At 37.0% G+C, this 18,087-nt stretch overlaps 1 protein-coding gene across 1 annotated transcript in view; it reads right to left on the bottom strand.

The window, feature by feature from the left end:
* LOC143738665 (5-hydroxytryptamine receptor 3A-like) overlaps nucleotides 1-18,087 on the bottom strand; it is a 28,609-nt gene that overhangs the window by 6,843 nt on the left and 3,679 nt on the right. Inside the window, exons 2-5 of the mRNA XM_077230735.1 lie at nucleotides 17,980-18,024; nucleotides 11,813-11,922; nucleotides 1,373-1,545; nucleotides 1,093-1,259 (exon numbers count right to left, since the gene is read on the bottom strand). Coding sequence (XP_077086850.1) covers nucleotides 1,093-1,259; nucleotides 1,373-1,545; nucleotides 11,813-11,922; nucleotides 17,980-18,024 — 495 coding nt within the window. The remainder of the gene's footprint in view (nucleotides 1-1,092; nucleotides 1,260-1,372; nucleotides 1,546-11,812; nucleotides 11,923-17,979; nucleotides 18,025-18,087) is intronic.

Below are 18,087 nucleotides of genomic sequence, written 5' to 3' on the forward strand. Positions count from 1 at the left end.
GTTCCAGTCCACTTTTAGACACGCACATGTGAACTTTAAATTATTGAAAAAGAAAAATTCGTAAGGGAAAAAATAAATAATAAATCAACCCCATAATGGATTCTACGTGATCAAGGGCTTAGCACGTTCCAATTCAGCCTATTGCAAAGGTTTCCGCCAGTAGTGGGCACTTATTCAACGTAAGCAATGACGTACATCCGAGTGAACAAGACGGAGGGAAGTTAGCGAGTGAAGGGCATGATAATTTTGGACTGGAACATCAGTTGTAAACTTGTTATTGCGGTGCATTGTGGGATTTAATGAGTGGACTCGATAACGTCCACTATGATTTCGGACACCACCATAAATGGCTGTCCCTTCAAATAGTGCTCTATTTAAGGGAATAGGGGGAGATTTCAGACACAGCCAGACACTTTCTTTTCCTGAATGAATCAGCTGTTTGAACGAAATGAATGACTCATTAAGACAGTGACTTGCCGTCACCTACTGGCAGTTTTAGTTTAGTGTTAGATGATTAAATAAACACACACAAAAAATTTATATACATATATATATATACACACAGACAAATCGACCCTCTTCATAGATGTCTCATCCAATCAGCTGTATTCCATTTGCAAAATATACCAACCTTTTCTGTTTTTATTGACTTGTCATTGTGTTATTTTGTTTTTAGTCTTGTCATTGTAGTTTTAGTATAGCCACTGTGTTTACAATTTGTTGTTTTGTTTTTGAATTTGTAATTTGAATTTTGTTTTCATTATTGTGATTTGTTTTGCACTTCTCGGCCACCATGAAAATTGAATATCCTTAAAATATTTTTTATCAATATGAATGGTTTATTCCAAACATATTTGGCTGAATGCTGTAAAAGGGTCTTTTAATGAATAATTTAATGCTGATAGACGTACACACATCTCCCTTCACATCTGTGCACCTTCTGGTGTGAGAACCATATTATTAAAGTATATACTCTCTTATTTTATTAGATATTTGATACCCCTGCCTTTTTAATTAAATTATGGCACATATTTTGGCACTATTTTTTTTTTATTCAATATTGGTTTACATTACATACCCAGTACTCTGTACCTGATATATCAGCTGATTTATTTCAGACTCTCCAACATCCTCATCAACGGTAGCACTAGTGCTATTTATACTGATGAGCTCCCACTCTCCCTGGGCCTGAAAGAGCTCCTTCGACTTGAAGGTCGCCCACTTTGCATCAGATAATGTATCAAGTATAATCTCCTGATCTGTGGGAACAGACATTAAAGTTGTATTATTTGATATTGAAATTAAATAGTTTAGAAGAACAAACCATGTTATGTTTTTTTCGTCAAAACTGATTCATGTGTTTCAGATATACTTGAATACACTGTAGACTGAAGTGTTATATTGCAGATTTGGGTGTCGAAGGGAAACCTGTAGAGATCCATCTTGCAGGCCGTGGTCAGAGCTAAAACATCAGTTGATACTGTAAATCCTTCACTGAGCAACTCCACATATGGAGACTCCTTTGTTCCAAAATCTGTCTTGATGCTAAATGGATAAAATGTAAATTAACATTGATTATTAAAGACATGATGATTGGTATTCAAATCAAATGTATTTGCAAACTTGCAAACTACTGAGTATCATGTCAGGGGTGTACAATCCTGCTCCTACATAGCAAAATCTCCAAAGCTAATTTAACTCTGCTCAGAGAACATTTGGTCACACTCTAAAGTGTTAAAGTAACTCTGAATCAGAGTGAAAGTTAATGAGATAATTCAGTCATTAATTAAGTGCTGATTGAGCATTAGTGATGAACACCTGCTGTTAACAAGCAGAATCACTGAAGGAAAGAGAAACAACAAGAACAATCCAGCAACAGCCTTAGATGGAATCAACTGGAGATAAAAAAAGACATAAAATCTCTAGATAACCTAGTGCTTTGAATGTGATAAGGAGTATCTTGTATTCAATACGAAAGCAAACGGGTAGCCAATGTAGTAGCGTAGAATAGGAGTGATGTTGGAAGATTTCTTTGTGTACGTAAGGACCCTAGCTGCAGAGTTCTGAATAAGTAATACACTATATATAATCAATAAAATTGTGGCAACAGATTACAAGCAATATTATTAATTAAATTTAACAAATTAGAATTGAGTAAGAATTAATTAAATGGATTCCTTGAAAGTCAACCATTTAAAATGAGTAACATTTAAACAAAAGTATCTGAATAACAGACAGACGTTAAAGATGAATTTAGAACTCTTTATTTTTTATTGCTGATAATAAGCTGATAACAAGCAGAATCACCGAAGGAAAGAGAAACACAAGAACTACAACTGACTTCAGCCACAGCCTTAAATGAAATCAAATTTAAGGACATTTAATCTCTCTTATTACTAACCAGACTGACTTTATTTTTGTCATACGTCAGTTCTTTTTGAGAATTAACATAAGTTTAGAGGTTAATGGTGTAAGAATTGATTTTCCTGTTAAAATAAAACTCCTCCTGCAATAAAGCCATAAAACGCACTCTGGACAGAAGATTGCAAAGACAGAGCAAAGGGACATTGTTCTGTCCAAACATTTGTCCCTTATCTCTGCATCCCTCTCTCCCTCATCCCCTCTCCCCCTGAGTCAAGTCACCAAAAGTTCACTAAGAATGCCTGTATATCACGTATGATGTATCTTGTGAATCTATTGTTTTTCCTTTTCATGTTTGGTTTCATTTTAAATGTCTCAGTGCGATTGGTAAAATGGTCTTAGTTTCATCGCAGTCATTGAGATTATAAGAAACATTGAGAACTTAAGAGAATCCTGTTCTCCTCCATGTATGATGTCTTTTCAAGATATCTCCCCTCTCCCTCGAGACCAGGTGCTACCCCCTGAGGTACAGGAATTGAACCAAAGCAAACTCTGATAAATATTGGAACAACCCTTTTGTTCTGGTCTAGGTATTTAAGGCTAGGTAAAAGAGCAGTCTTTGGGAAACTGTAACCAGGAAAACCCCCATGCAGTGCTGTGTCAGTGGCTTCTCGAGTCTTGCACTCAGAATACACTCACACACCAGTGTGTGTCTCGGTTAGGCAGAGATGGGCAGTATTTTAATTACATGTATTTGAAATACGTATTTAATTACTTTTGTGTATTTTGTAATTTGTATTTTCCCTAACAGAAAAAAAAATCAAATGTAATTTGTATTGAAATACTTTGAGATACTCTATTTTGTATTTCAAATACATAAATACTTATTTAAATAGGCCTATGTCATTTTATTTTCGTATACAATAACTTTAATCACCAGGCTTAATAGGACTACCAAATAGCCTATCACAATTTTTGGGCAAGATGCAAGTAAATCACGTGACATGTTCCTGTTGGATCCATTCCATTGCACGACCAAGATCAGAATAAAGAAGCTGTTTTTGTGCACATTCAAACTGATTTAAGGTAAAGTATCTAGTAAAATATAATATAAGATATTATTCACTGCATGTCATTATACACAGCAAAATCCCCAGTGTTAAATGAACACTCCGTGTGTACATATAGGTCCAACTACAGGGTTAAAAATTAACATTTCGTTTCAAGTCACCATTATGGTGGTCAGCGTTTCCTTTAGTTGAGCTCTTGACCCTTTCATTTTGTATTGTTAGATTTTCTCTGTCTATTCAAACATTGTGATTATTAAGCACATTTATTACTGCAAAAGAAACCCTGCTTATGTTATGTGATGACATTATCATCATGTAGTGACCTAATTCACGTTTAGAGTCTAAATATTTGACTGTATGCCTAATTTTAGCTTTGGTGATTGTATTCTGATATTCTACAGTTTGAGATCCAAAGGAAATATGAAAGTTTTTTAAAATACTTTGAGCATAGAAGTTACTATGTTTGGACACACAGACATCAAGAAACAGCATATGAATCTCAACAATGGTGACAATAATTAAACTAGTGACAAACAGATCAACTCTGAACATCACAAAACAAGCTACTAAAGTCATAACAAAACAAAAGAAAAATAAAAGCAAAGAGGAAAAAACAATGAAAATTACAGGAAAATTCAGCTGCATAATTTATTCATGCTGTAATGCATGATGTGAGCCATGGATGCGTTTTGATTGGTGGCTCCCATCATGCACTGCAACATAAATCATTTGTGTGATTGTCACCATTGTTGAGATTCATATTTTTGATGTCTATGTGTGATCTTAAAATCTTCAAAGTATTAAAACACTGCTGGAATTAGCTACTGTAATGAATATGAATAATAAATTTGTATAATCAGTTTATAATGCTGGCTCAATTTTTCTGGCCACTACAGGATTGGATTTGATCTAAACATTATCATCATTACATGTGCTTCATTTCCCAAAAGCATCTTAAAACCTGACTTGATTGTAGAACAATTGAAATGAAAGGTCTATACAATCAACTTAGACTTACGATGCTTTTGGAAAAGTCCAGGTCATAGTTTCTTTTGCCACAACAAATGTGCTTCATGAACACGGAGCTGGAGTGGTCAGAAAACAATTATTATTGAAAGGTAAAGGGTCAAGAGCCCACCTAAAGCAAACACTGATCACCATAATGGTGACATGAAATGAAACATTCCATAAAACATCACAATCTAAACTTCTGTAAATCTAAATAAGACTGTGTGTAGATGTATGACAGAAATAAAGTCAAACTGGTCTACAAATAATAAGTGCAGTAATGTGTATTGGCTCAGAGTCAGTAGTTCTTGTGTTTCTCTTTTTTTTCTGTTCTTGTTTCTCTTTCCTTCAATGATTCTTGTTATTAACATTAGGTGCACACTAATGGCCAATCATCACTTAATTATCTCATTAACTTCAACACTGCTTCAGTGTTCATTTTTAACATCCTGTGGTTAAAATGATTGCTTTAGTTTTTTTGGATTCTTGTATCTTCAAATTACAAATTACTTTAATTAAATACTTAAATAATTAAATAAATACATTTTTCACAACAGTATTTTGTATTTGATTTAAATACATTTGATGAGAAAGTATTTTTAATTTGTAATTAAATACTTTTTGCCCATCTCTGCTGTTAGGAATGCATTTCTTACTCTTAGAGTCATATTTGGGCAATTGATGTTTTGTATTTATTATTTCTGAATTGGCTTTTAATCATTTAATTGTGGAATTGGCATGATACATTTTTACCTGACAAATAAAATGTTATATTTGATTTATTCAGCATTACTCTGAAATCATTATTTCTAGTAGATTAATGTGCAGTCTGGTATTCCCACAAATCTCTGTCCAGGATAGATCACACCAAAGGCACTAATGAATTGAGCACGGGGCACCTCATTAAGGAGACCTTCCGATTTCTGACTATCACTGACTTAGCACGTTGCATCTTGCGAATATTAAAATATTACACCTTTGTTATGAGTCTGCAGTGAGCGACGGGTAAAATAGTTCGCACTGCATCCTCTGACTATTTCAGAACTGACTAGTTTGTGATTGTAAGCGCACATTTGCGACTTGACTTCTCAAAGTGATACCGGGTCAGGCTTTTCTGACCTCAGGCTTTTTGTTTGTGGTTTTTGTAATGGTGTTTGCCAAAGCATTTAAATTGTTGCAAAGAAAACCGTGAAGAAAATTGATCAGATGATAACATTTTAAACATTGTAAAGAAAAATAGTTGTTAAGTCTTTTAACTGATCAAATCTTACATGATATTGATAGATTTTCACATATATCATTTTGTTGGCACAGATCACTTTACATTTTGATTTTTAAATACATTAAAGGATTTTAATTTAATTTAATTTAATTTTAATTTATAGGATTTTTTAATATAATTTAATATTTTTTTTTTTAATACACAGAAATCAAGAATCAGCATATGAATCTCAATAATGGTGACATGCTTCATGCCACAATGCATCCTGGGAGTCACCATAGTATAAAATTCATAGCTACCAGCAGGCGCGGATTTATGGGCGGGCCTGGGTGAGCACGTGCCCACCCAGATTGACAGGTGGCCCACCCAATCAGATTAATAAAAACGAAATTTTTAATTTGCATAATAATAATAATAATAATAATAATAATAATAATGAATTAAGTTTGGCCATTTACGGCCCGACGAACACTTTATATGATATATGACAAGTCTGAGCGCGTCCATCTCTGGCTCAGGGCCAGCCAACGCGCGAACGCACAGTTTGAATCTGGCAGTTATGTCATGTCACTGTACATATTTTGTCCAGACTTTGACACCCTTGCAAGGAGAGGGGACGAGGCTCATTGTTCACATGAACACCGTGTCTTGGAAAGACAAAGACGGGCCCGTTCACATATAACGTCTTTTGCGCGCTCAAGTTTGTTATTTCAGATGTAGGCCTACGCGCTCATAATGGAAGCGACGCGGTCGTGAAAGACATGGTCAGGCATCTGATTGACTCGTCAAACGCATGCGTTTCGACTGCCAAGGGACTCGCGATTTGTCATAAAAGCGCGCGTTGTTAACGTGTGCTTTGTGGTCACGGAAAATGCGCGTCAGAAACGCGCGTTTTTTGCATCAAAACGTGCGTCATCGACGTGTGATCTGCTATTTAAATGATATTGTTTCGGTCTGCAGGTGTTTTATGCCTCTGAAGTGTTTTTGTAACAAGAAAAGAAAAACAACTCTCGGTTTCAAGTTCACTGTTTTTTATTTCAGCACCTCGGACAGTCCCTTAATCCCTTCGTTCGAGACACATCTCGCAAATTTTCCAGTTGTAATTCCGGTAACACTTTACTATAAAGTTTCATACATTATTTATTTATTTTTTTTAATGCAAAAACCACAAATTTCTGGCGCGCGTTTTCCGTAACCACAAAGTGCACGTTAAGAACGCGCGCTTTTATGGCAAATCGCGCGTCCCGCATGCTTTATGAATACTTTAGCTTGCCATCAGTGTTGCCAGATGGACGATAATTATCGTATTTGTACGATAATTTTGACCTCTGTACGATGTACGATCAAAAATGAAAAAAATCCCATAATGTAAGATAATTTCAGAGTTTTCAGTCGTTCGTCCAAACACACATCCTACCGCTTCTCTCTCTGACCCAGAATCATTTTGCAAGCTCACCTGCCTGCACGCAAGCACGTAGCCTATAGCCTACACACACACACACACACAGGCACCACACATGTCGCCCGGCCGCACGTCAACACTGCTCCATCTAATCCATCCTACATGTTGGGATAAATAGCTGTATTCTTCACGTTTACGTCGTGTACGATAATGTTCTTCCAAATAGATCATTTTGAACTCCTGGTACGATAATTGGACATTTCCAATCTGGCAACACTGCTTGCAGTTGCCATACGCATGTGGTGCAGGCTGCAGCGCGCTCGTTTTTCCAGGCGCGCCTATATGTCGCGGCGAGATGAAAAACATCTCAACTTTTCAGAGAGTGCCGCAAGGTCATTTGACAAAAAACAACCGGTCAGCATCGGTCTTTCCGTATTAACAACTTCGAAAGCTCGGCCGAACAGCTGATCATAGCTGTACAGTGCGGTTTTTATTTCTCATCTCCATAAATATAGCATACTAAACCCTAGATTCAGGCCCACCTCGACTTAATCCAGGCCCACCCATCTGTCACGTTCTGCATCCGCCACTGGCTACCAGCATAATATCAAATAGCTACATTTTGATCAGTTAAAAAACTTAGCAACTATTTTTCTTAACAATGTTTAAAACTTTATGATCTGATCACCTTTGTTTATGGTTTTCATTTGCAACAAATTAAATGCTTTGGCAAACACCATTACACAAACCACAAACTGATATACAAAGCCTGAGTCAAACTGCCCAAATAAATGAAACACTGATCTCCATAATGGTGAACAAACATTTTCAATAAACCATTAACATCTAAACTTAATTCTCAAAAAGAACTGTAGACAAATGACAGAAATGAAGTCAGTGTGGTTAGTAATAAGAAAGATTTAATGTCCTTTCAGTTGATTTCATCTAAGACTGAAGGCTGTGGCTGAAGGCTTGTAGTTATTGTGTTTCTCTTTCCTTCGGTGATTCTGCTTGTTATCAGCTTATTATCAGCAATAAAAAATGTTTTAAAGAGTTAAAAAGAGTTCTAAATTCATCTTTAACATCTGCGTGTTATTCAGATATTTGTGTTTAAATTTTACACATTTTAAATGGTTGGCTTCTAAATAATTAATTTGATTAATTCTTAATTCTAATTTGTTAAATTTGATTAATAATATTGCTTGTAATCTGTTGCCACAATTTTATTGATTAGATATAGTGTATTACTTTTTACAGTTTATATTGAATCTTATCTATTTATGAAATTGCTTTTATGAAGGACTAAAAATAACAAAAGGAAAAATAAATAAACAAATAAAAGTATAAATAAATGCAGAAATATAGTGAAAATAAATACATTTTGGTAATATAAATGGCTATTTCTGTATTTTTACATTTATTTATTTATTTATGCATTCATATATGTATTTATTTATGTATGTATACATTTATTTATACATTTATGTATTTATTTATGTATACATTTATTTCTATATTTGTTTATTTTTGTATTTCAACATTTATTTCTGTATTTCCACATTTCTACATTTATTTATTTCTGTATTTCAACATTTTAACATTTATTTTTCCCTGCGCCTGTATGGTAATACAGCAATAAATAAATAAAGCGAACGAATCCATCTATCCATCTCTGGACGCTATGAATGCTGCGACTAGTGTGTAATACAATCTATGGTTATGAGCTATGGTAATGAGCCGAGCGGTGCTTAACTGTGGATCGTCCGTTTTGAGATATATCCAGCTGCAGACCCGCAGCACCACCAGTTTCAGAACCCCAGCGCCAGAACCGGAAGTGAGGGAGGGCCGGAATTATTATTATTACATTGTAGTTATTTTTGCAAGAATGTAAGGACAAAATTGGCCTGAGAGTGAGTTCCCCATTTGATACATTGTAAGTTAAATTTATACAGGATTGTTGTGATAAAATGGACCTAGGGGTAAATTGGTCATTTGTTGTATACATTTTTATTGTTTCTTTTAAAACAATGCCGAATTTTCTCTCTCTTTTTTAGATGTTTGACATTATTATTTTACATAAAGAAAAATGCATGCTGGACGCTTGTGAAATAAAGTATATTTTATATAAAATGCCCATACGTTTTTTTTTTGTTTTGTTTTTTAATTAAACAATCAAAACCAGGCATTACAAATTCATATTAAAAATACATACCTTCAATATCAAAACAATTTAAAAAATTTGTAAACACAATAAATAAATAAATAGAACATAAAATATCACAGAGGTCTAATCAGTTATCAAATTGTGTATAATTTTGAAAACCTCCAAGGCTTGTCTTGTTTTTATATCTTTCAAAGCTTTCTTATACAGAGTTAACTCCTTCATAAAAACCAAAAACAAAGGTCTTACCTTCATAAATCTACATAAACTGCTTAGCTAAAATAATTAAACTGTTATACATTAAAATACCCATAAGTTTCAAGCATTATTTTTCACCATCATGATCAGGAAGTAACTCTCATAATACAATGAAACGGATCACTATATTCAATTATATTACACAAAATCAATGTTTTAAAATGCTTATTGTACTGTTCCTTAATGTATCATTATAACATACGTATAAGGTTTGACGTTTCATGTGTAATAAAAGCATGCCGTTTCGTGTCTAAGCAAATTACGCTCCAAAACGTTAGGTGGCGTTACTCGGTTTAGAACGTAAGCTCCGCCCCTCACTTATGGTCCTGGCGCTGGTGTTACAACGTAAGCTCCGCCCCTTACTTCCAGTTCTGGCACTGGGGTTCTGAAACTGGTGGTGCTGCGGGTCTGCAGTTGGATACTATAGTCTGTTTTGGCGGTCGGGTAAACAGTACACTGAAATATATTTCTGAAAAGATTTAAGGCGAGAAATAGACAATCCAGCAACAGAATATTGATTCATTGTTGATCAGCATTGCCAAGTTTTACAGTTTGTTGTGAGCCTGATGCTTTTCTTTGGACGGGTCCATCATGCACTGCGCAGTCAGATCTACTGATTAACATCTTCTTAATCTATGGTGACATCAATCAGCGGATCCCGTGTGTCTCTAGCATGCATGTGGGGTCTCCAGCTGGAGAGACGAAATGGCTTCAAGTGGGAGGCCGCTGACGGACTTGTTGCGCGATGTGGCTGACCAGCTCGAAAGCAGTAAACTTTTCTAGTTGAGTAAAGTTGGCAACAAATTCACAGATTCACAGATAAACGTTGCTACACAAATGATGCCTCTTTTTAATCGTAGTAACGTAGACAAGCAGCTACAACCTAATTTTCCTCGAAACGAGCTTTCCTTCGCAATGGATAAAATACATTGATCTCTATGCGTAGGCGGCTGAGACAGATCCGAAGGGACCGTCTGCAAAGTGCAAACCCCGAAAAGCATTACTACGAAAACAGTCAATAACTTCACTATAATACACTGCATTGTTGCCAAATTCAGTTCACACATAACTGCTGTCCTGATGGTTATACTACAACACTTATTTCACTCATTACCATAGCTCATTACCATAGATTGTATTACACACTAGTCACAGCATTCTTGGGTAGCCTGCGTCCAGAGATGAATGGATCATTTGCTTCTGTCTGGTTAGCGATGCGGCCCCCAGCTAACCAATCAAGCTTCAGACTGATGTTGGCACCCCTCACTCAAGCATACAGATGCAGGGACAAATAAATTTGGAAATGTGGAAATACAGAAATAAATATTTTTGGAAATGTGGAAATACAGAAATAAATAAATGTATAAATAAATGTATAAATAAATAAATAAATAAATATGTATAAATACATTTATAAATGCATAAATAAATAAATACATGTAAAAATACAGAAATAGCCATTTATATTACCAACATGTATTTATTTTCACTATATTTCTGCATTTATTTATTTATTTATTTCTACTTTTATTTATTCATTTATTTATTTTTCCTTTTGTCATTTTAGTCCTTCATAATGGCTAAGCCATAGAAAAGAGAATTACAGTAGTCAAGCTGTGAAGTGATGAAACTCAACATTGCTGATATTCAGAAACTAACCTAAGCACATTATATTACAAAGGTGAAAGAAGGCAGACTTAGTGAGCGAGGAAATGACATGTGTGTAAGGAAGGAGAGAGAAGAATCAAAGATTATACCAAGGTCTTTGACAGTGTTGAAAGGTTGAACCAAGACTCCAGCAATATTAACATTGTCAACATAGAAACGGGACACTGTCTCTACCAACCCTGAGGTAGGCTATTAAGCCTGGTTTCTTTACATTACATAATTGTCAATCATTGTCAATCATCTCATTAACTTCAACACTGCTTCAGTGTTACTTTTAACACTCTAGTGTGTGGACACGTGTACAAGGAGGGGTGTTCATTTAACACTGGGGATTTTGCTGTCTGAAACCTAAGGTACACCTTATGTGGTAGAAAACACTGACTAGTTATGATATATTGACAGCGCTGAGTTGATGACATGATGCACTAAACATTCTATTCACACTGGTGTGATTGTACGCTCCAGGGACCAGCCAAAACGTATCTCACAGGCTGTTTTATGTGCACTATAAACAAAGCCTTTGAATCGGTCTTAAAATTCCTTGTCAATTCCATTGTCATACCATTACCCTTATTTTATACATAATTTTAAACCTTTCTGATCTATCATTAAAAGGTAAAAACAGCCAAAATAAAAGGTTCTGACTGAAGTATTTGTTATACCTTTCCATTATACCAATGTCTGGAGTCCAAAACATATTTTTAGGGGCTGCATAGGATTTGATTCCACAATATTCCTCAGGAGACCACGTCATATTGGAATTTGGCCAACCCTGGAAAATTAGATGAAGTTCAGAGCGATTATAAGACATTGCACAGTAAATTCCCCAGTGTTGAATTAACACTGTTCTATCGTTCTTCTTAACTTCCAGAGGCAGTATCTCTTGTTGCAAATGCATAGGTCGAGTCTAATAGGATGACTTGGGGTGATCCCCTATTTAACCCCATGGCTTCCTGCAGACTGCTCACCCTATAATCTTCTCACATGCACATATTGCAGGTCATAGATTAAAGAAAAAGAAAAGAAAAAAAAACCTTTGGAATCCGTTCTTCAGAGTTCCGCAACCCCTTGCGATGACCCCTTAGGTAAGAGGTTGGATGCGCTGACTTCTGAGGTTGCTCAGATGAAGTCTTCGCTTATGAATTTGTAACTGGGCGGGAGACTAGTATCTTCAGTCGAAGCCACTGTTATGGAGTCGGTCATTGTGGACGAGGATGTCCTTTCAATAGCGGCTTCTCACAGCCAGTTCTATGATGATGATGAAGTGGAGGTTATATCTGATCATCAATCCCATTTCTCCAATGATGGCTCCCAGAATGCCGGTCATGGATCTGCAGAAGGTCCACAGTCAGAGCAAGAGGTGATGAAGCAAGCTCTTCAGGCTGCATTGGCTTGCTTGGGTCTTGATACAGCCCCTGCGGTGGCAGCATCTTCTAGTGCTTTTTTCAGAGGTTCAGCGCAACTCTCTCCTTTTACAATTCCACCATCAAAGGATTATATTGAGGAGTTGCAAAGATGCTGGGTTAACCCTAGATATCTTACACACTCCTCTAGTGCAAGCAGAGCATTGGCTGCAATGCAGAATGCAGACACTTATGGCTTAGGTCTAGACCCGAAGCCACCGCCAGGCGCCACCATTTGCGGCATTTAGAATTTCAGCCGCCGCCAGCTTATAATTTCGTAAGCCAAATTGAGCCGCCATCTGATAAAGTTTGGCTGAGCCGGCTAGAATTATTTGCATCAAATAATAATTCTATCACATAGAGACATACACACACGAAATATATAAACAATACATAAGATCTCTTTTCCTACTGGATTCATAACAGCACAGTCTTGTGCAATTCAGCAGAGCTAAATAAGGATCTGATTGGCTGTCCACTGCTTTCTTGAGTAGTAGCTTCACTATGTGTACTCCCTTCTCTGCCTTTTAATTAGACTGTGGATATAATGGGCTCGATGTCACATGTTGAAACCCATATTCCTCAGCAAACTTCTGGAAGTCTTTGCCACTGTAGCACAGCCCATTATCACTGCAAACCACCTGCGGAATGCCGTGTCTCGCAAAGATGGATTTTATGTGTTTTATCACACAAGCAGCAGATGTATGGGGAAGCAATGCAATCTCTGGATAGTTTGACAGATAGTCTATCACAAGCAAATAGTTTCGTCCATCCAGGAAGAACAAGTCATTCCCAACTTTTTGCCATGGTTCATCAGGTGGATCAGTGATGATCATTGGCTCCTTCTGTTGCTTAGCATGATGCTTCAAGCAAGTATCACAGGTTGACAACATCCTGTCGATGTCTGCGTTTATTCCGGGCCAATAGATTGCAGTTCTAGCCCGTCTTTTACATTTTTCTGCACCAAGGTGTCCCTCATGCAGTTTTTTCAACATCTCCTGTCGCAGTGACTGAGGGATAATGATCCTGTTCTGTCTCAGCAGAAGTCCCTTGACAACACTCAACTCTGTTCTGATGTTGTAGTACTGGGCACATTCTCCTCTAGGCCAACCTTCATTCAGATGTGTAATGACCAATTGCAGACATTTATCTGTCTCAGTCTCCACTGCAATTTGTTTGAGTTTTGCATCTGTGACAGGAAGAGCTTCAGCTACCATGTTGACATGCTGAGTCACATCAACCTCTGTGGAACTTTCACATTTTCCACTCTGTTCCGCAGCTCTGGACAGAGAATCTGCCAGAAGTAGATACTTTCCTTGAGTGTACATTAGCTCCATATCATACCTCTGCAGTCGCATCATCAGCCGTTGGATTCTTGGAGACATTTAATTCAAGTTCTTTTTAATGATGGCAATTAATGGCTTGTGATCGGTCTCTGCCACAAATGTCGGTAAGCCGTACACATAGCCGTGAAATTTCTCCACTCCATACACTAAACCCAGGCCCTCTTTTTCGATTTGTGCGTACCGACATTCAGACGAAGTCATCGTTCTGGAGGCATATGCGACTGGCCTCCAATTCTCTCCCTCCGCCTGCAGTAAAACTGCACCCAGTCCATCTTTTGATGCATCTGTTGAGATCTTTGTCCTCTTTATTGGGTCAAAGAATGTCAGCACAGGCTCTGTAGTGAGGAGAGTCTTCAGTCGTCCTCATTGTTCATGATCAGCTGTCCATTTGAACTCGCCTTTATCACATAACAGCTCTCTCAAATAAACTGTTTTTGAAGACAGGTTTGGTATGAACTTTCAGACGAAATTGATCATCCCCATCACTGGGCATTTTGAGTATTGCTTGTATTTTACTGCTGTCTGGTTCCACACCCCCTTCTGACAGTTTATCTTCTAGGAATGTGATTTCCTTCGCTCCAAACTGGCATTTGTCCTTATTCAACTTGAGCCCATACTTCCTTACTCGCTGTAGGACGTCCATGAGCCTCTTGTTGTGCTGTTCTATTGTGGATCCCGACAATACAATGTCATACACATAAACACGCACACCCTCGATACCTTCTATTATGTGTTCCATAGTCCTGTTGAATACTTCAGGAGCTGAGGAAATTCCAAACGGCATCCTCAAGAAGGAATATCGGCCAAAGGGTGTGTTGAATGTGCAATACTTTGTGCTGTCCTCATGTAGTTTCAGCTGCCAAAAGCCCTGAGATGCATCCAGCTTTGTAAAGAACTTTGCACCTGCCATTTCACTTATAATTTCCCCTTGTGTCGGAATCTGATAATGTTCTCTCTGAATGTTTGCGTTTAAGTCTTTTGGATCCATACACACGTAGATCACCATTGGCTTTCTACACGCACACCATTGAGTTAACCCACTCTGTAGGCTCTTCCACTTTTTCTATAACTCCCATTGATGTCATTCTTTCCAGCTCTTGTCTCAACTTATCACAAAGTGGTGCTGGAACCCGTCTTGGTGCGTGGACTACTGGCTGCGCATCTTTTTTCAACTGTATTTTGTATTTTGTTGTGAATGGTAATACTCCAAACCCTTCAAATATGTCTGGAAACTGTTTCACTATATGTTCCACACTGTTCTGTGTTTCTCCATTATTTATGGTGTATATTCTTCTTACTAGACCCAGGTCTTCACATGCCTTGTCTCCCAGCACAGAATCATGGCCATCTGGAACAACCACGAACATGAGGGGATGTTCTTTGTTTTTAACTTTCACCCTGAGAGTGCATGTTCCTTTTGTTGGAATGTCCTGTCCATTATAGACTTTGAGTTGCACCGTTTTCTGACATATACGTGGCTTGATTTTCATTGCTCTGATATCATACTCCGAAATCATATTGACTTTTGCTCCCGTGTCTAGCTTGAGTGATACTGTTGCTCCATTTATTTCCAGAGCAGTCATCCATTTGTCCCGTGCAACACTATTCACATCAATCTGTTCTATTCTTTCTTGACTGATATCAGCCTGCTGCACCATTCCAACGAAGAATGTGTCACTGAGGGCTGTTTCTTCCACTGTATTTACACTCTCTCTTTGTCTTTGTCCACCTTTTGAAAAGCATTGCTTGGCAAAATGATTCTGTCCTTTACATTTGGCACAGACTTTGCCGTAGGCTGGGCACTGTTTTGGCGGGTGTCTTTTGACACATCTCTTAGAGTTAAACAGTTCTTTCTCCTTTTGCTGTTTCAGTTTACTCATTCTGCTTTTCTGCATCTTCTCTGTTACTGCAGCTACAGCTGAACTGTCACTTCCACTCATCTTTGTGTTGTCACCAAAGGTTTTAGCATGCTGAAGAGCTATTTCATTGGCATGGCATATCCGCTCTGCTTCATTCAAGGTTAGCTCTGTCTCTCTCAAGAGCCTCTCCCTCACTTTTTTATCATTGATGCCGAACACAATTTGATCACGGATCATTGTATCTTGCAACAGTTTTTTTGCTTTCAAATTTAAATCCATCAAGAAACTGTCAAAAGTCACTCTTTGTTGTGGTAAACGAGAAGGAAAAACATACCTTTCAAAAGTCCCGTTTTTCTTCGGCGTGCAGTGTGAATCAAACTTCTCCATGACCACGTCGTATTTGCCTTTGTCGTCAGCCTGTTCAAACACAAGTGTTAAGCACCTCTATCGACTGAGGTCCCGCGACGGTGAGAAGCAACGCAATCCTGCGTGCATCCGACGCTCCATCAAGGCCCACCGCTTGCAAATACAGCGTAAATCTCTGTTTAAATATACGCCATTCGTGATCAATATTTCCAGTCCAGTTCACAGCGTCAGGCGGTTTAACACTTTCCATGACGGCTGTCAGTGTTGATGATCATCACCACTCCTGGTACCATGTAATGTTTCTTGTTTCAGTAAAGAAACAGTTGTGTAACAAAACCTATATTTTATTAACTTTCAGGTCGCGAGTTAAGAACAGCATCATCACGTCCCCTCTTCTGACTCTCCTTCTGCATACTCTACAGGTAAGTGGAATGCTACTGCCACCTAGTGGTTAGTTTCTGTACTCACATCCAGAACTACACTATCACTACATTCTTCATAGCCTGCAGGTAGAATGGACAGACCCCAAATGTGGCAAATCACAGCACATAGCACATGAATTCTGTTGACATTCAAAAACAATAGCATTATCTTATTATTACTAAGCATTATCTTTTAATGACTTCATCATGTGTGTGGCCCCTCAACTAAAGTATTGATTTGGTCCTTCGAAACACTGATGAACAGTGTGCTATGAAAACCCCAAAATAAAAATTAGGATATTGTGAAAAGGTTTTCATAGCTGTAAGCCATAATCATCAAAATTATAACAAATAAAGGTTCGAAATATCTCTCTTTGAATGTAATGAGTCTATATAATATATTAGTTTCACCTTTTAAGTTGAATTACTAAAATAAATAAACTTTTGCACGATATTTCTAATTTTTTTTTTTTTTTTTACAAAACCATAAAGCTGTTTTACAAAAGTTAAAGTAGTTGAGTTTTCAGATACAGGCACTTAAAATAAAGTTCATGGTGTATTTACTGAATTCCTTCTCAGCTCTTCCCAGGTAGCTGTTGATTTAACTGGTTTATACTGTTTAAGAATAAAGCAGTAAAGTTAGGATCAAAGTCCATTTGTGTCCACAGTACATTGTTTGCAGGTGAGAACTTTCATGTTCATATTCATGTCATTTCACAGTTATGGCACCATTAATAGCACATTGTTCATCAGTTTTTCAAAGGACCAAATCAACACTTTAGTTGAGGGGCCACACACATGATGAAGTCATTAAAAGATAATGCTTAGTTAATGATGATTACTGTATTTGAATGTCAACAGAATTTGTGTGCTATGTGCTGTGATTTGTCACATTTGGGGTCTGTCCATTTACCTGCAGGCTATGAAGAAGACATGAACATGCTTGGAAACTCAGATCATAATTCAGAAAAACAGTTCTCACATTAATTGATATACAGTTCTAGCCTGTATGCATGTATGAGGTAATGTGGATTTTTGTATATTCCTTTAATAATTCGAAGAGTACTCTAGCATGCATGAATTAATGTTTTTTTTTATGCATGAGTTCATGATGATTCATGTACCATAACCGTAGCTTTATCCACAATGGTAATAGTAAAGACCAATTTTTTGTGAACAAAGAAACATCTTGATTCATGAGTAATAAATCATAATTCATGATAATGTACTCATCTTAGTTAATGTTTTAATTAAGGTGTTGTTCATCCATGAAGTCATTAATGAAAACGTTAAATTCGTGTTAGTTCCTGATGATTCATGGGATATTAATGCATTAATTAATGCCTATTTCATGCATGAATTTATATATGAAGTCATGATAATTCATGTTCCCTTACCGTAAAGTGTTACCAATAGGTTTTTAAAACACTTACAGTTATCATTTTGACCTGTGTCGAGATGCTCTGGGCTTTTTCATTCTGTAGATAAAAAAGAAGTGTTGAGAGATGATACAACAACTGCTTGAAATCCCATAATGACCT

Source organism: Siphateles boraxobius, unplaced genomic scaffold, assembly GCF_051911475.1.
Source record: "Siphateles boraxobius isolate OS27281-9 unplaced genomic scaffold, OSU_SipBor_1 15, whole genome shotgun sequence".
Lineage (NCBI taxonomy): Eukaryota > Metazoa > Chordata > Actinopteri > Cypriniformes > Leuciscidae > Siphateles > Siphateles boraxobius.